Genomic DNA, 12,821 nt, shown 5'->3' with positions numbered 1-12,821 from the left:
TATATATATATTTGCTATTTATTTCTCTTTCAGGTGATTCTCCAACATCAGAAAATAAATTAAAAGAAAGCAAAGAATTAAATATAACTGATTTACTTGGACCCATGGATGATTTGGGCTTACCGTGAGTGTCTTATTTTGTATTTGAATTTGTGCATGTTTGCTAAAACAATTTATTTAAAACCTTAGTTAGGAATAATACTTTTAAAACTTTCTCAGTTTAGCTTCTTTTTATAATTTTTCTTTCAATGAATTACTTTTGGAAAGAAATTCTAAAATGACTAAAACTAGATATCATTTGTAACTACTGAATATTTAACACCAAAGCTGCTCATACAAAATTACTACATATAAAAAATATTTCAATAGTTATTTATGTGGTTTGTGAAACTATCAACTAAATCAAAACTTATTCAATTTTTTTTAATGCACATAGTTTAAATCTTGAAGGCATGAATTTGAAATTTCATTGAAATATTATTTAGAAAGATGTGTTTAGTCATTCAAAATGTTGTGAGTCACTTAGACCTAAATGTCAGAAATGTAGAAAATGAAAATTCAAAAAAATATTACTCATATTTTTTTTATATATTACTAAAATTGACTTATGATTCTTAATTTTACAATTCTTTAAAAAGTACAGCAAGTTATGTTTCTAGTTATTAATAAACTACACTCGAACCTCATTAATCCAAAATCTCTTAACGTGAAATTTGCTTTACATGAAGCACATGTTTGGTCCCGTAAGTCAACTATCAATTAATATTATATTTTCCGTGTTTAACATGAAATTTTCAATCTTAACATGAAAGGAACGGGTAACAACATATAATAAGCATTGAATTAATTGCCAAATATTCATGCGGAGGAAATTTTTAAAAATTTCTCACTCAACAAGAAAATGCATCTTCTATAAATTTTTTGAAAGAGATTCAACAGTTCTGGAACAAATGTGAAAAATCAAAGGAAGAAACAAAAATCAATTGCAGACTATTTCAGTTCAAAATAAAATGTATAAATTGTTAGTATATACAGTGTGCCAAAAAAAAGAGCACCACCCTGAATAACTTTATATTTAATGGTCCAATCTTTATGTTCTAGGATAAATCTTAATGGTTTGAGGGGTTAACCTCAATGCTAATTAATTAGTGCAGACGATATTTTAAGTGACAAAATTAGGCACAAAAATGAACTTTCTTTGAATAAACAAACATCTTTTCAACGGATTCAGTTTTTGGCCACCAAAATATAGGGAGTAGCCGCAATCTGATATATATTGTCCCCAATTTTTGGTCGGGAGAGCGATCCAAAGTTCAGCATGGGCCAGATTTTCTAGATTGTTTTGGGGGAAGTAAATCCAAATCTATTGAAAAAGCGATATGTTTATTCGGAAAAAATACGTTTTTGTGTATGGTTTTGTAAATTAAATTTTGTCTGCACTCATTAATTAGCATATTTAAAGCCACCCCTCGAACTATTAAGATTGAATCCAAGAACGTGAAGATCAAATCATTTAATCAAAAGTTGTTCAGGGTGGTCCATTTATTTATTTATTGCGCAATGGGCAGTGCACAAAAAAAAATGGACCGTCCTAAATAACTTTCAATCTAATAATTGTAATAATCTAATAATTTTCTCATCTAATAATTATAGAATAAAAAAAGTTTTTTTCCAAACAATTCTAATATGTTACCCCCAAAATATGGGGTGTAGTGGTGATCTGGAAAATATGGTCCCAATAGTTTGTTCAGAGAGCAGTCTAAAGTTTGGACTCCTTAATGTTAATTTTACAATTGCATATTTTGCTATTTCTCAAGAACTTTCTTTTAATAAATTGAAAAATCTTTACACACAATTATAAAATTTGTTTATCTAAAGATTATTCCATGCAAAAAATAATTTTTGGTGAACATTTATTATTTTTTATTTAAAAATAATCGAAAAATTTTGATTTGCAAGGTATTAATTTTTTAAATTCATTTTAAAGTATGTTATTTTACTTGGCAAAATACAGAATTTGAGCAAAATCGCTCAAATAGTTCCTGAGAAATCAAATTTTATCTGTACAAATTTTCAGGAACTATTTGACAGATTTTTAGTTTAGCCATGTAAAATTACATACTTTAAAATAATGTAAAAATATTTATACTGTACAATAAAGAATTTTTTCGCCTATTATTAAATAAAATAAGAAAAAATAATGTTTACTAGCATTTATTTTTTGCACGGAAATACCTTTAGTCAAACGAATTTTATAAATGTGTGCAAAAATATTTCAATCCACTTAAAAAGTTCTCAAAATATGTCAAAATATGCAAAAAGTAAAATTAACGTTAAGGGGTTCAAACTTTGAATCGCTCTCCTGACCAAACAATGGGGATTATATTTCCCAGGTTGCTTCGACCCCCTATATTTTGGGGACCAGAAATCCAAATCCGTCGAATAAAGATATGTTTATTCAAAAAAAGCAAGTTTTTGTGTTTGATTTTGTAACTTGAAATATCATTTGCACTTAAGAAAATTCGACTATTACAATTTAGCTATTAATTATCCGGTTATTAATAAGGTTCGACTGTATTTGTTTAATACTCAATTTTCTTTATTTCGAATTAATTTACTTTTAAACATTCTCATCTATTAATTGAAGTACATAAAGATAGTTTTTTATTTGCTATGTTATTTTCATATACTCTATAATCACTTCAAGCTAATTCATTATTAACTGAAGCAACTCATTCATTTTACTAGACCTTCTCTGGGTCATCCACAGAATCAGGGGTCAGGAGGAGCAGCTGTGAATTCAGGTTCAGAATCTGCCCCCTTAAGTGAATTTGCTAAGCATGTCCTCAAACAGATCCGTTGCCAGGAGTGGATTTATGAAAGATGTTTACGCTATCCTGAAGTGCTCTGCTCAGAAGAGATCATTCTGGACCAAATGCTTTCACACCAACAAGTAAAGAGATTTCTTCAATACTATATGCCTGGCAAAAACATATCTAACACTAGAAAGACTGAAACTTAGTATATTGCCCAAAAGCAGTCAAAATGACTGGCTTGCAAAAGAATAACTAATGTGTAAAGAAATTTGTTTAAAATTAATTTTTAATATTTTTTATATTATTTACAGTTATATAACAAGTTATTAGTAAATATTAACACTAAAATATGACTTCCTTGGGCAATCTAGTGTTAATTTAACCTAGTTTTCAAACAACAAAATCCTTTTCTGTAAAAGTATTCTGAAATTGTATTGTGCGGATTGGAAAACACTTAAGTAAGTTAACTTCCTGTTGCCCGCAGCTTTGACTACATGGAGTTATTCTAATTTAAATTTTAACTTTTCAAGAGAAGTCCATGATATATACAATTGATTGATTTATTCCACTCAGTGATATAGTTCTGCCTCTAGCTTGAAATTCTTTATGATTTAACATTACTTAACTTTAGTACTTAAGACACTCTAACAAAATAATTATTTTAGATGACTCTAGCTTTGGTATCATGTGAGAGAAATAAATATATAGTTGATTTGTTTACACATTGCATTTATCCTGACTTTTAAGTTCAAACTGTTGATTGAGAAGAATAGGACTGTGAATTTATAATTGAACTGCCAAAAATCAAGCACTTAAGACGAAGATTTAAGGGCACCATTTGAAATTTGTGTGTAGTAATCCATAGGATGATTGTCAAAAACTTCATTGGTTTGCTATGGAAGTGAACACATTATTTTGGTGGTAAGAGGGGCTTTTCTTTTACTTCTTTACTGGTTTAAGTATCTGAAATAGAAGTTCTCCAAATCCTGGAATAACTTTGGTTTTCAAAACTATTCCAGTATAATGTAATTCATTTTGTGTAGTGTTTTTTCTTCTCTTAACTGTATATGTAAGTTCTAAACTAATATTAAGAATGTAATTAATCAAATACTGTTTTAAAGAAATATATTTTGCTGCAAGGATATAAAAACAATCTGAAAAAAAATTTGAATTTTTGTTTAGTTTCAATTGTGGGGGGCCATGCATAAATTTTTTTTTCCTTCTGTTTTTATTTCTAATATTTTAATTAGTGATAATAGTTATTTATTTTGTAATTTAGTATTTTTGATATTTATTTATGTCTAATCATCAAAAATGTTTTGTACCATTAGTCTCAGCAGTTACTGAGGATGATTTGTCGTCCCCATGAAGCGGACATCCCTCCCAATATATTTGATCCATCTGATCAAAAAGCATTAATTGCTAGTGTTCTTCAAGTATGTATTTAATCATCAATTTATTATTTGTATTAGTTTTTAATTGGTGATTTTATACTGTTTCACTGTGTGCTTGTTTGATAGCATTTTTGTTTAGAGTATTGATTCTTTATTTTAAGTAGTAAATAAGCTTCTTTTCCGCACCGAGAAAATGACACTGAGTAAAATCAATATTGCTTGTGAAAAATCATGTATCTTTGAAGTCGATGGTGTTAATTCTTAAGACCAGCCTTCATTAACGATCATTTTAATGTGGAACAGAGAGTGATCGCTCCCGAGAGATTTCACTGCATATGGTTGCTTGTAACACTCTTAACTTCTTCTCTCTACATTTCTGAATTATTTTTCAAATTAAGCCTATGATTCCTTTACCTGAAAATTTAGAAATCTCTTAAGATTACATGTTTGCTTTGTGATTTCAGTTATATATTCTGTGGGATTTTTAAGTACAAATAATAATTGTTAGTTACTAATTGAGCCGTGGGGATTCAGTGGTTAAGGCACTGAAATATCATTGTAAAGAACTGGAGTTCAAACCCTTGCAGCGGCTTGAAGCCCATCTAGGTTCAGATTTATGGGTACCATCTTGCAGGGATGAGATTTTTCTGCTTTTTAGCAGATTTCCGCCTTTTTCGCTTTTGTCTCTCGAATTGCAGCCTTTTTATAAAAAACTCCAATTCTCTAAAAGTTTATATATAAATAAATATTCTGCTTTTTCTGAAAACTTAGCCGTTGAAATAAAATAATTATATATCTATTTCCGATTTGATTATAATATATCGAAAGATAAATAGAAAATTCAAACTACGTAACTGCCAACCCTTCCCGATATCTATTTATTTTAGCTATTAGCTTTTACGAGCAGAAAATAAGATTTTTCTCATTTTCACCCGTCCCGTAGATAGCTCGTATTTTCGTAATCCAGACGTCGCTGCATTATAATATCAAACATCGATTTTCTTATTTACCTGATTTAAAAGTTGCGCATTGCAATTCTTATTAACGCGTTTTCAATATCGTTCATTGCAATTCTTATTTACAAGATTTAAAAATCCAATATCACGATTTGTATTGAGGCATTTTTAAAATTCTATGTAACGATTCGTATTCACGTGAGTTTATATGATGTTGTGATTCGTTTTTGCGGTTGTAATATCCAACATCTATTTTCATATTTAAAAGTTTGGCTTTGAATTCGTTTTCACGACATTTAGAAATTATGCATCGTTATTCGTATTTTACGCGATCTGAAAATTACCCATCATGATTTGTATTTTCACATTTTTGAAATCCAATGTCGAGTTTCATTCACGTGATTTCAATGTCGGGATTTATATTCACGCGATTTTAAAATCCAAGATTGCTATTTGTATTCCCGCGATTTTAAAATCCTTTATCACGACTCTTGTAAAAAGTAAGTTTTTTTCTTGAATTAGTTACTATAAATGTGGCAGTTTTCCTGTTGACGATTCTTGCTATATATAGGCATTACAACAGCAGCGAAACTGGATGAGAATATGTTACTGATAGTTTTGCTATAAATCACGTAAGATTTACTCGCGTGAAAATTCATCTTCTTTGCCTCTTGGCCAATCTCATCCCTGATATCTATGGCCTGTGTGCACCACATTGCCATAATAATGCTGTTGGTCTTAAAATTCTGCAGCTTTAACCTCTGTGATCCTCTGGATCACAATGTGCAGTTTCAGGAATGCTTCACTTTTTAAATTAATAATTATGACTATTATTTGTGCTCTGAAAATAATGTAATGAAAAATTATAAAGAGATTGCCTATAAAATATGTTCATCGAAATGTTATTAAATCAAACATTTCTAATTAAAACAACACCTTATGTAACTGAAAGGAACTTAGTTATTTTCAGTTTATTTAGTTTAATAATCATAATTATTAAAAAAATTAATGCCAATTTCTTAATTAAACGGTCATAAAATCTTTAAAACAGGAACAATGAAATCACATTCGTGTCTTCAGGCAAAGGATATAATTCTAAATAAATGACAAATGGGAAATATAAGGGGCACTCTTATATATATATATATATATATATATAAAGTTTTAGTTGTCAGTTTAAGTTTTTTTGTAGAATTTACTTCAGTTTTTATAGTCAGGGTTTGAGCAATCTTATTTTATGACCCTAAAGTATATAGTATTAAGTATATAAGATGAATTATTCCCTTGTAAATTTCTGGGAAGGTAAATAATTACAAGTATTTAGTTATTGTTATGTTTTATTGGATTTTTATGTAATTATTGGGGTTGCTTCACTTTCATTATGAAAAATTGTGATACAAGTAAGCAAAAATTGTGCACAAGAAATACCTACTCACCTACCACAAAATTTTCATTCTAAAACAGTTCACAACAATAGAGGTTTTGCCTAAGTTTTTATTTAATTTATTTACCATCATTGTTAAAGCCTACTTATTTACTTTTCATGTAGTCTTTCTTTTTATGTAGTGATGTAGTTTTGCAACCATAAAAATGGCAATCACAAAATGTATATCAAAGTTCTGAAAATCTCTTAAAAAATACCCCAACTCCAAGTATGATTGGAAAAAAAGACATTTGTGGAACATTAAGAAATTTTTATAACATGACAATATTAAAAATTTTACAAAATAGCTTAATACCTTAATTACTTTTATTGATTGAATTAAAATAGGCATAGTTTTTTTAAAATAAATTTTAAAACATTGGAGTGCTAAGAAAAGAACTGATGAATTATCTTTCATAAAAATATATTTTCAATTTTTTAAAGTTTTTCTTATTTATATTTCCTTATAAATTTTATTTATTTTATTTCTTATTTTTATTTCTTTTTCATTTGTTTTGATTTTATTTATTTTCATTTATTATTTTTATTTATTTTTTATTTATTTATTTTGAACCTGTAATTTCAGAACCTCAGTAATTTCAAGAATAGAAATAGAGTTTAAAATGTTTTAATATATTTATCTCTCTATGACTGAATGATGGTATAATTTCAGAATTTAGACTTATGGACCTTGCGAGTATCTTGGTTAGAGTTGCAGTTCATGTACAAACAGTGTGAGGCGCAGGATCCTCCTCAGATCAATACGTGGCTGGATAGTGTGGCCAAAGCAACAATTGATGTCTTCCAAATGATGAGTGAAGAAAATCAATCTACTATCAAAGGAGAATTCTTAAAAAATTGCTGCCCTTCAAAGTAAGATTTCTACAAACCACAATCATATTTATTTCTCGATTATCAGTTCTGTTTTAAACTTATAGAATTTATTTTTGTTACTGTCATGCTATTTTTCATATTTTAGTGTTAAATTATTATATCTTCTGAACTTATATGTTAATTTCTAAATCTATATCTTTATTTAACATGCATAACTATATTTTGCAATGTATTTTTACTGTAAAAAGTTTGATTAAAGAATATATACAGTCAGACCTCGATATAAGGCCATCTGCATATAAGGTCACTTTTCCAAAGTCCCGGCTCACTGAATAGGAATTCTTTGTTACAGATTATCGGATATATGGTCAAGTTTTAAAAATCGTTATCGCTTATAAGGTCATTTTTATCTGAGGCGAGGGCAGCTCTTTTCTGACAAAAGCCTATTTAACCTCCTTACAAGGCAATTACCACTTTTGAGTTCTCGGAAAATGTTGCAGCCAACGAACAAGCTACAATTTCTGAAATTGTTTCACAAGTTGTGGACAGTGAGGACAATGACAGTGATCCTGAGACTGTAGCTGTAACCCAAGTGGAAGCCTTCAATGCAATAAATGTCATACGAAATTTTTTTACAAACCATGAGGGAGCTGAGGAACATTTTGAGAAGTTAGAAAATCTAGAAAACATTGTTCGAAAAATGAAGCCAAAAACGAAACAGACCTGCATAAATGATTATTTTAAATAAGGTAAGATGTAATGTAGAAAATTTGTAAACAGCTTTATTTTAAATTTAAAAGAAATTTAAAAATCTAACTTTTTTTAATTCTTTACTATTTCTGTTAAAATGTATTGACTTAAATATTTAATTTATGGCCGATCGTTTTCGTTTGTATTACCATTTTTAAAAAGTCATAATGTGTACTATTTACAAGTGCTTAGTTACGAACTGCTAATGAATCGGTTAAAAGGTCACCCTGCTTATAAGGTCACTTTTCCGATGTTCCTTACGGTGACCTTATAACGAGGTCTGACTGTAGTTTTTAAAGATTATTGCACCTTTTTTATATTCCTAACAAAATACTTTTTATACTCAAAATCAAATATTTAAGTGGGCTAAATACTTCAGCATTAATTAAAATAAACATGCATTTATTTATAATGTGATATTAATAATTCTATCATAAAAAGATGTTTTCTTAAACTAAAAGAATTTGTTGTTGGACTCTTAATATTGATTGTTAGTTTAAAGAAAATGACAGACCAGCAATAATCAATTACTGAATTACATACAAATAAATTGATTGTTGAAAATGTTGTGTTAATTTTTTCACTTTAAAGTAACACTTTACAAGAATAAAATGCTTAAAATTTGATAAGTAACAAAAAAGTTTGTTGTAAAATTTTCCTATATTTCTACATTATCTGAAAGCATAGTTACGTGTGAAAAAAAGTGTTTTTGACTCGCGAAACTATGCTTTCAGATAATGTAGTACAGTACCCTTCTTACAATACATGTTTATGTTTAATTTTTTTTATTATTTGTTATTTTATGTATTTTTTTACATGATTCTTGGAGTATTGTGCTACTTTTTTACTTTTCTGTTTAAGTAAGTCTTTGGAATCTTAAATATTGATGTACTTGTATTCTAACCAAAAAAACTTTAGTTATTAAAATCAACCACTGCAATGGATTCAGTCGTTACATTGTAATAAACTTTATTAAAACTGCTTGTACTTCCAGGTTTGAAATAGACAAACCCAGCCGCATCTGGTTGGTTGCTCCTCTTATTGCAAAACTTCCACCAGCTGTCCAGGGTGAGATGCTGAAGGCTGCAGGACAGGTTCTTGAAACAGGTTCATGGTCAAAATCATCATCATCTAGTTCTTCTTCATCATCATCATCGAAAAACAAAGATAAAGATAAACAAGCTCAAAAAAAGTATTTGTTTCATTGTTCATAATTTTATTTATTTTATGTTTTATTTATTTATTTTATGTTATTTTATTTATTTTATGTTATTTTATTTATTTATTTATTGTTTTTACATAGTATGGCTTTCACTTACTAAAATAGAATTCTGATTTATTAAGTTTCTAGAGGCATGGGTTCACTTCAGTATTGATATGTTAAATTTCTAGCGAATACTGTTTGACCTGATTAAAAATTAGGAATGTTAAAACCGATCCTTTGCAAATCTTGTGAGAGGTTGAAAAGAAGGAAAGAAGTAAAATGTTTGAGTGATTGTATAAACATGTCCTAATCATAGAGTTTTGTAGTTTAGTAATGAACATTCAGTATTTCTGCATTAATCATTTTATTTTATAACCTTTTTTAACAATTGAGTTTATGACTACCAATGTTCAACTCTGTCGTCTTTGAACTCAATCCAGAAGAGAAGGGAACTCCTGGATCAAGTATTGGGAAAAATTTGCCTTCGTGGAGGTTTTCTTGATAGAATTTATCTGCGTTTGTGTTATATAAAGAGGAAAACCTTGGAAACCTTCTACGTTTAGCCTGACGGCAAAGGAACCCATGTTCCATCTACCACTGAGGATATTTTACATCAGCACTGTGGTCAATGGGAACCAAATGCGGAATTTGTATCAACCAGCCATTACTTGAATTCAAACGAAGGTCAGCTCATGGGGAGACAAGTGATATATCCCCTGCAATAGTCAATGTGTAGCATGCATTTTCAATTATATGAGAGAGTGGACAGTTCTGTCTAGCTATTTTTCTGGCCTACTGTATTATACTTATTGGAATTTATCTTTGCCTTTTGATACCTAATCCTACCTACTGCCTGGATTTTTTTTAGCTATTAAGAGATGTGCTCCTGGTGACCATTCACATATTACCTATGTTTATCTTTGATTTTACATCTTTGTCAGCACATATTAGCAGAATGCATCTAAAAGGTGACATATGTTACCAATTCACTTATTTTTGCTGACAAGAGGTGTTTGAGCACTTATCTTGCTCATCTAACAAATTCTCTTTATTAAAAATACATCCCTTATAGTATGCAGAAGTAATGAAAATAGTTGTACAGGGAAACCTCCAAGAAAGACAATTCTCTATGTAGCAACCACCTTTATTCATGACCACTTTTGGGGGGCATGAAATTTTTTCCATAGACTTTGCGTTGAAGAAAACCTTAAGGAGAGACCATCTCCCAGTGACTGGCCAAACATCTGCACCAAATGCAGAAAAAGTCAAATAAGGAGACATGAAAGAATATCAAAACAAATAAGTCGATTCAAATGTGTTCAAAATATTTGTGTGAGAATCTTATTTAGAAATAGAAAGTTCGTTTTGACGATGCTATCAATGATTTACTTTTAGAGCTGAAAGTTAAATTCGAAACAAAAAGTTATTTTAGAAAACCCAATCGCAAACAAACTTCTCATCTTTTAAAGCTACCTTTTATGATGTAAAGTAAAATTAAATGCAAACTTAAACAAAAAACATAATTGTTTATATATTTAAAATAGCTTTATCATTGATGATTAGCAAATTTGCACATAATTATACCAGTAGGGATCATTTTTAAAGAGACTAGATTCAGTTCATAGATCTGTCTTTACATGAGACCCACAAAAGTGGCTTTTCCACATCAAGAAAATGACACTGACTAAAAATAAAATTGTATGCGAAAAATCTTGTACCTTCAATAACAATTTTGAGGTCAATGCAGGTAACCTCAAAAATGACCCACCTTCAACAACAACCATTTTACTGTGGAACGATTAATGTTCGTTCTCGAGAGGTTTCCTTATATTAAGAGAAAATGCAATTGTTTTAAAAAATGTAATACAGTAGGGAACCAATTATCTGGAACGGTCGGGACCATCGCTATTCCGGATAACTGATTTTTCCGGTTTTCTGAATGGCTACAAAAAGCCGTTTTTTTTATTGTTAAACCCAACTAAACAAAAATTGGAAATGTTAAAAATAAGAAAAAACAATGAAGTAATATACTAATGATTATTTCCAAAATGATGGTAAGGTAAGCATCTTTAAAAAAAGAAAGAAAAATCGTAAAATCTTACAAGGAAAAGTTTTTTTTTTTTAAAATGGCGAGAAAATTTATCGAATTTAGTTCCGGTTTTTTGGTTTTCCAGTTTTCTGATTTCCGGATAACGGGTTCTGTACTGTACTTTAAAAAATATATTTTGCTTGTTATAAGGGATTTACTTTTATTCAAAATTTTTGGTTAGATTAGCATTAGCTGTACTCATAAACAAGTTTCCTTTTAGATGCGTATATTTTATTTAAATGGCCACTTGTTAATAATTTCTTCTTGCAAAATATGTGTTTTTAGCTATTTATATTAGATTTAACTATTTGTTGAGGTAATCTGATTTACACATTATCTAAATTATATCATGTATACATTATTTAAACATTAATAATGTATGATTATAAACTTTTTTCTTTTATGAACGTAAATTTTTTTTTTCATGCAGTTTTTCTTTTCTTCTGTTTTTATTCAGAAAACCTTCCTCCCTTCTCTTGGAATTTTCTCCCTCCCTTTATATGGAATAAAAAGTTCACACTAGAATCCTAGTGTGTATTTTTTTCTTCTTATTTATTTATTTATTTTTTGCTGTAAAATAAATTGTGCATCTAGTCAAAAATCTGATGTCTGTTTCATTTGTAGTTCTTCCTTATTAAGTCATCAGCCATTCTTGTCTTTGGTATTGATGTGTCTGAAAGGACAGGATGAACAAAGAGTGGCACTCTTGACCTCTCTGCAAAGCCAACTTTCTTACAATAATTATATAGGACGAGATGTAAGTTCGCAATTCTATTGTTCTCTAATGAGTTTCATGCTAAGTGGTGTTCCGAAATTAATCTAAAATTTTGAAATATCCATGCAAAAAAAAAAAGAACTGAAGAAAATATATATGCTCGCCTTACTTTATTTTGCTGATATTTTTCTACGCATTTATTCTTATTAAATTTCAAAAGTTGTTAAAGTAAATCCACTGATGTCCCTATAAAATATTTTTTTTCACTAAATATGGATTATTTTAATTTATATATGCTCCGATTGTGCCTTGTTGTTACAAAAAATGTTCATTATTTTGAAAGCATTTTTTTATTATAAGTTTTTTTTAAGGCAAGCAGTCGTAAATTCCTAAATCTTGAGTGGATCAATTTAGAATTGTTACTTTGTTATTGTAATAAAATTCATAAAAATACTTACATTGTTGCATATACGTATTAAACATGAAATCTTCTGTTTGACTGAATTAATTTTTTAGTAAAACAATTTTTAAACATATGATTGCAGAATACAAATATATTGCTTTACAAATTGCAGTCTTATATATTTCTTTATTTCACTTTGTCTAAATGTGTTAATTTTTTTTAAAACTTAATAACATG

At 28.9% G+C, this 12,821-nt stretch overlaps 1 protein-coding gene across 4 annotated transcripts in view; it reads left to right on the top strand.

The window, feature by feature from the left end:
• The window catches only part of LOC107454238 (mediator complex subunit kohtalo), a 107,044-nt gene that overhangs the window by 57,581 nt on the left and 36,642 nt on the right, over positions 1 to 12,821 (top strand). For all 4 annotated transcript variants that reach the window (XM_043044733.2, XM_043044732.2, XM_043044731.2 and 1 more), the window contains exons 25-30: positions 34 to 124; positions 2,749 to 2,953; positions 4,148 to 4,252; positions 7,263 to 7,462; positions 9,168 to 9,365; positions 12,091 to 12,223. In XM_043044733.2, the coding sequence (XP_042900667.1) occupies positions 34 to 124; positions 2,749 to 2,953; positions 4,148 to 4,252; positions 7,263 to 7,462; positions 9,168 to 9,365; positions 12,091 to 12,223 (932 nt within the window). The remainder of the gene's footprint in view (positions 1 to 33; positions 125 to 2,748; positions 2,954 to 4,147; positions 4,253 to 7,262; positions 7,463 to 9,167; positions 9,366 to 12,090; positions 12,224 to 12,821) is intronic.

This window comes from Parasteatoda tepidariorum, chromosome 5, assembly GCF_043381705.1.
Source record: "Parasteatoda tepidariorum isolate YZ-2023 chromosome 5, CAS_Ptep_4.0, whole genome shotgun sequence".
NCBI lineage: Eukaryota > Metazoa > Arthropoda > Arachnida > Araneae > Theridiidae > Parasteatoda > Parasteatoda tepidariorum.
The sequence above is the reverse complement of the archived record's forward strand: the minus strand, read 5'-3'. Positions and strand labels throughout refer to the sequence as shown.